This window comes from Haliotis rubra, unplaced genomic scaffold, assembly GCF_003918875.1.
Source record: "Haliotis rubra isolate DU_JTF1 unplaced genomic scaffold, ASM391887v1 Scf1138, whole genome shotgun sequence".
NCBI classification, from domain to species: Eukaryota; Metazoa; Mollusca; class Gastropoda; order Lepetellida; family Haliotidae; genus Haliotis; species Haliotis rubra.
In genome coordinates this window covers 81,031-87,030 of record NW_025765046.1, presented here as the reverse complement: position 1 = coordinate 87,030, position 6,000 = coordinate 81,031, and the positions used below count along the sequence as shown (strand labels likewise).

Sequence of the window (6,000 nt, the reverse complement as noted above, 5' to 3'; positions counted from 1 at the left end):
GTTAAAATATGGTACTTGTTGTTTCCTACTTGACTTTAGACTGGTCGGTTCTATATAACGTGTCTGAGTGGGGTATGCTTAACTGCGGCATAGTATCTCAGTTAGCACTATAAAACCAACTTAAGTCTGGGCTAGTACAAGTAGCCACACATACACAAGCATGCACGTCGTCATATGAGCGAAATGTTCTTATGCACGACGTTAAACCCCATTTCACGTCACTTCTAATTTACTCCTGCCTTTCCTACATAAAAGCTCCCATACTTTCATTGACCCGACGAAGGTGTAATATTAAAATCCGAAACAGTGGCAAGCCGCCTCTGTGCCTTCATTCTGATTGTAAAAATTTCGTCTTGTTCGCTCATCTCCCAGACGATATATAGTACTGCTGCCGTTTCAACTATGATACTGTTGAAATATCTGAAAGAGATTAACATAGTTGATCTCATATACACAAGTGTTGCAAGAGCCTATTCGCCCATGCACAACTGACATTGTCGGGTTCATTCGTGACCCACTTGTGGCCCTGTAGAAATATTGCATGCCTGCCTATGAACACTCGAAGCACTTCAAACAGAACGGTAACTCTATTTCTGAGTAATTCTAATAGTTACAAGTCTCGCACATTGCTGTGGGTGTGAAACAGTACGCTTTTACTATGGTACGGTCCGTACTTTGGTACAAGGCCTTCGGTTCGGTTCGGTTCGTTTCGGTTCGGTATATGAAATATAACCGTCTAGCAAAGAAATGCATACATTTTGCCAAAGATTACATTTCCAGACATTTTAGAAAAGTTTTTTAAAAAGTTGATAAAACGATGGTACGAAAACCGAACATACCGAATTTTTTTTAATTGCTTTACTGTATACCGAACCGAAGGCAAATACCGCGGTTCTACTAAGACTGGGGTATACCGTTTCACTCCTACATTGCTGTAATTAATAAACGAATTAAACCTCTTTAAAATACTACAGGTACAGGTATGTTTGTAAAAAACAATTATTTGAAACGTATTGTATGGTAATTATTCTCAGATGTTCGTGTTTTATTTCGAAATGTACATCTAAATAATGTCGTAAAGTTAATAAAGAATAAAATATGTCCATTCAGTATAAATTAATTTCTTCAATTCTGGTTGACATTTAGGAATCGCGGATGAAACCATTGTCCTTGAAGAGGTAATTGTTATGATATTTTGATGTAATAGGTCTAAATACAGGCACATTTGTCAATACAAGGTGAAATAAAATGTAAAACATTTAGAATTTGTAGGTTCAGAGTTTGGAATAACGGAATGGTATTTCAAGTGCCATTGCGTATATAGGCATAAAGACAATATGAAACACGACCCCATTGTTCCGATGTTTCACTTTCTATTCACTTAACCTCATAAACGTCCGTAAACAACGTTTAAATGTACGTTTGTAAGGGTTTTAATGGAAAATATAGTACCCATAAAAATCATGTCAAGGATATGTGCATGGTCAACTCAAAGATCTATATATTCTCTTTATGAATCGATGATACCTCAAATCCTTATTTTCTCATCTAACAAAGATCTTAACAAAGCATCAATTAAGCGGCTATTTTGTAACATTGCTTCTGAAAAAGTATAACTCTGGAATTGTCTCAAGTTATTGATCCGGTAATGACTTCGAGGAATCATTAAATTCCTCTCATACACTGTATATATAGCTTCGATATAGATATATTGTAATCAATTTAGCATTTGTTTTCTCACTGCTGCCTGCCAAAGGCATTAATGCGAAGAACACTGTTGATGAAATTAAAGTGCCTATACAGACTGTCCCATTTCTAGTGTCCCCCGCCGTGATATTGCTGGAATATTGCTAAAACCGGGTAAAATCATAATCACTCACTAACTCATTTACTCATCATGTAACAGTTACTTTTAGTTGATTTAATGACTGCATAAACTGTGTAAGGTAAGGTAAGGTAAGGTAAGGTAAGGTAAGGTAAGGTAAGGTAAGGTAAGGTAAGGTAAGGTAAGGTAAGGTAAGGTAAGGTAAGGTAAGGTAAGGTAAGGTAAGGTAAGGTAAGGTACGGTACGGTACGGTAAGGTAAGGTAAGGTAAGGTAAGGATGAATGTAAGGTAAGGTAAGGTAAGGTAAGGTAAGGTAAGGTAAGGTAAGGTAAGGTTACATAATCCCGAGGGAAATTCATATTGCACAGTTGATTATACTAAAATGTTGCATTAAATACCGTACCGTCTAAAATAAACCCGTCCTACAAATTGTTGTCTATAATGTCAAGCGAAATCTTCAAAGACCAAATCGTCGAGGGTTGTCGAAATGATAAACCATCAAGTTTACTTAAATCGAATTTTGCTTACGACGGAGCCTTGTGGCCTCATCATTACTGCTGGAATATTGCTATAAGCGGCGATAAATTACACTCACTCGCTCTTTGTCGTGTGTCATGCATATCTTCGCTCAAACATTTTGCTGTCCTATGGGAAGCAGTTGATTTAAATATTTCTTTATATTGTAGAGTGTGAAAGCGGACATATATGGCTTATTCAACGACATATGGAGATATGCATCGAGCCTTTAGGAACTTTGCCATCCAGGACGGCTACTCTGAAGACCCAGAAGGATCAGGCTTGAAGTATGCCACGTTAGATTTGAGGACCACACACCGAAGTGTCAAGCAAGCTCCACCAAAAGTGACTAGTGGAATGATGTGGACAGATGAAGATTTTCCTCCAAGCAGAGCAGTAACTGGTTGTGCTTCCGAGACACTCGTGTGGTATAGGCCGCATGTAAGCTCATATGTATTATGTAAATAGCAAAGCACGTACTGTGATAAGGGGCGGCAATGCTTCATGTAGGTCTCGCGAGGCGCTACTTCCGCTAGTAAGCTAGTTGCCGGCTTCTTATGCGATTTGCGAGACTTGCGAAGCGGGAGACGGGGCCCAGCGTACTTCCGGTGCCAAATTTCCGGTGACAAGCGTATGTTCAAGAACCAGTTCTGGTTCCAAATTGCGCGACCGCCAGATATGACGTTGATAGACCTGACCAAGCGTAGAACCATGCTTGGCTGTCCCAGCTGTTGGCTAATTTTGGGATGGTATGAAAAGGTATGAAACGTTGTTTGTCACCGGAAGTATAAAGGTCTCGCGTAGTACCGTGGCCTACTTATTGGCCCTAGTTTGAAACATACCTGTGACTAAACGCCGTCGCGTAGCAGATGCGTTTAATATTCATTCATTTCGAAGCCTTATTTAGGGTCGATGTTACATGTTTCTTTACGTACTTCCATACTCATGGGGGCGGTGGGGTAGCCTAATGGTTAAAGCGTTGGCTCGTCATGTCGAAGACCCGGGTTCGAATCCCCACATGGGCACAATGTGTGAAGCCCATTTCTGGTGTCCCCCGCCGTGATGTTGCTGGAATATTGCTTAAAGCGGCGTAAAACTCAGTCAGTCAGTCCATACTCATGAAGTTAGTACTGGTTTCAGCAACCCATGCTTGTCGTAAGAGGGGACTAACGAGATCGGGTGGTCAGGCTGGCTGACGTGGTTGACATATGTCATTGTATCCCAAATGCGTAGATCGATGCTCATGGTGTTGATCACTGGATTGTCTGGTCCAGTCTCGATTATCTAAGTTGCTCATGCTTAGTATCATTGTTTAGTTTCGAATGCCTGGATTGGACTGCTGGCGGTAGGGGCGGTGGGGTAGCCCAGAGGTCAAAGCGTTCGCTTGTCACGCCGAAGACCGATATGGGTACAATGTGTGAAGATGAAGTTACTGGAATATTGCAAAAAGCGGCCTGAAACGAAACTTACTCTCTTGTATTGATATGACTACTCCACACAGTCGTATGTCATCTGAAACACGTTCAGGGTGGTGGGGTAGCCTAGTGGTTAAAGCGTTCGCTCGTCACGCGAAGACCCGGGTTCGATTTCCCACGTGGGTGCAATGTGTGAAGCCCATTTCTGGTGTCCCCCGCCATGACATTGCTGGAATATTGGTAAAAGCGGTGTAAAACCAAACTCACTCACTCACTGACATTCATTCATTCACACACGTTCACCCTATTAAAATTATCCTTTCTGATCTGTATTACAATCGCTGTGTTGTCAATAATATCGTATATCAACGTATGTGATAGAAAAAAGTTGAAATATTTTCACTGAATTTACCAATTCTCTTCAGGTCTGCTTCTAAATTACTTGACCCGTGAAGGTCCGGCTTAGAATGAACCTTCAGTAACCCATGCTTGTCGTAAGAGGCGACTAACGGGATCGGGTGGTCAGGCTCGCTGGCTTGGTTGACACAATTGCGGAGGTCGATGCTCATGCTGTTGATCACTGGATTGTCTGGTCCAGACTCGATTATTTACAGACCGCCGGAATATAGGCTGGAACATTGCTGAGTGCGGCGTAAAACTAAACTCACTCACTCTAAATTATGTTCAGGACTCTGTTTGGTTAATAATCCATGCAAAAACAGTTCACCACTCACCAGCGATGTGTAATATATTGATTTCTTTCAGACATTTGTCATTTTGGCTCAAAGTTATGACTCCGATATTTATTGATAATCGATCGATATTTAGTTAGCGATTATTTTGCTGTTTTGTGTATCCAGGTTAGTTCTGTCATTTCAGAATTTTCTCCAGAATCCACAACTCTTTGTTCACGGCACTGAACGGTTTGACGTCAAACAAAAAGGGTTTGGCACGTGCTGGTTCTTATCCATGCTGTCAAACCTTGCTGACAAGCCTCGACTTTTGAAAAAGGTATGTGTAGTTTATATATATACATTCCTGATCTGAAAATAGTCAGGTCCAGAAAACCTAGTTTGATACTTCGTTGGCAAATATGCCCCTTTCCGTAACCTCCAAGAAGACGTTATTCGGCATGCTCCGGAATAACACGAGGTGGTCACCAATGAAAACACTCATCATATTCTCCGAGTTTAGAATGTGGACAAATCTAATGTTGTAAAATGCAATAAAGAGCCATCATGACAATGATGATGATGATGATGATGATGATGATGATGAGTTAAAATTTTACATCGCATCGGCAATATTACAGCCATATAGCGATGAAAACAAGGTAATCAATTTAAGATATCTGTCGACAAAGGACAGTAAAACTAACTAGACTATCACAGATATATATTTATTACTAGTAATTAAATCTAAAATAATTTAACTATAGGGAACGATACAATATAAAAAACAGGCTATAGGTCGCCAACAACTGAAGGTAGATGACCATACTAGGGACCATGGGGACTTACAATACTTTTGCTACCTGCATGGATCCTAGTTGGATTTACACCATCCCTTCAGCCGCTGACGGTTGTAGGAAATATGTAGCCAACTTTTAAAAGTCTGGTAAGTTCATGACAATCATGAAAATACAACAAACAATTTTCGCATTTAAGGTGATCAATACTGGATCATATACTCCTCGGAAAGACGGAATCTGTCATTGCAAGCTGTGGAAGTTTGGAGAATGGGTGGACATCTATATCGATGACTCTTTGCCCCTGTATCGAGGGCGGGCCGGCCTTGAGCTCTATGGCGCTATGTCCTTGACAGCCCCCAACGAACTGTGGGTTTCCCTGGTGGAAAAGGCTGTAGCGAAGTACGTATGTCTTAGATGAGATAACTCATGCACAACTGCTTGTTTGTTAATATCATTTGAAATGAACAGGATAACCATGCCATATTTCTCTGCCATATTCGATACCAAAATATAATGGACGAATACACGGAAACTGAGATGTATATTGGAAGCTAAATATGAGTGTCATTCAGTGCGTATCCAGCAAAACAAGTCTCCTGTTTGTGCTCTTTTCCGGGGCAGAACTTAAAACCCGTTCAATGTGTCTTCATCCACCTTGGCACATAGATAGATCAAGGTGTGAACTGGTGCCTTTGGTAGTTTTGGATTGCAGAATAAAATAGTACTTTGCGTTTTCATTTCAATAAGTTTGACTTCGGCTGAAGTTGGGGTTG

At 40.7% G+C, this 6,000-nt stretch overlaps 1 protein-coding gene across 4 annotated transcripts in view; it reads left to right on the top strand.

The window, feature by feature from the left end:
• The first annotated feature begins 2,520 nt into the window (after positions 1 to 2,520).
• LOC124292435 (calpain-3-like) overlaps positions 2,521 to 6,000 on the top strand; it is a 76,800-nt gene continuing 73,320 nt past the window's right edge. For 2 of the 4 annotated variants that reach the window (XM_046729556.1, XM_046729518.1), the window contains exons 1-3: positions 2,521 to 2,782; positions 4,636 to 4,767; positions 5,424 to 5,626. In XM_046729556.1, the coding sequence (XP_046585512.1) occupies positions 2,531 to 2,782; positions 4,636 to 4,767; positions 5,424 to 5,626 (587 nt within the window). In that variant the 5' untranslated portion in view covers positions 2,521 to 2,530. The remainder of the gene's footprint in view (positions 2,783 to 4,635; positions 4,768 to 5,423; positions 5,627 to 6,000) is intronic. The other 2 variants (XM_046729524.1, XM_046729532.1) reach the window with 2 other exon arrangements.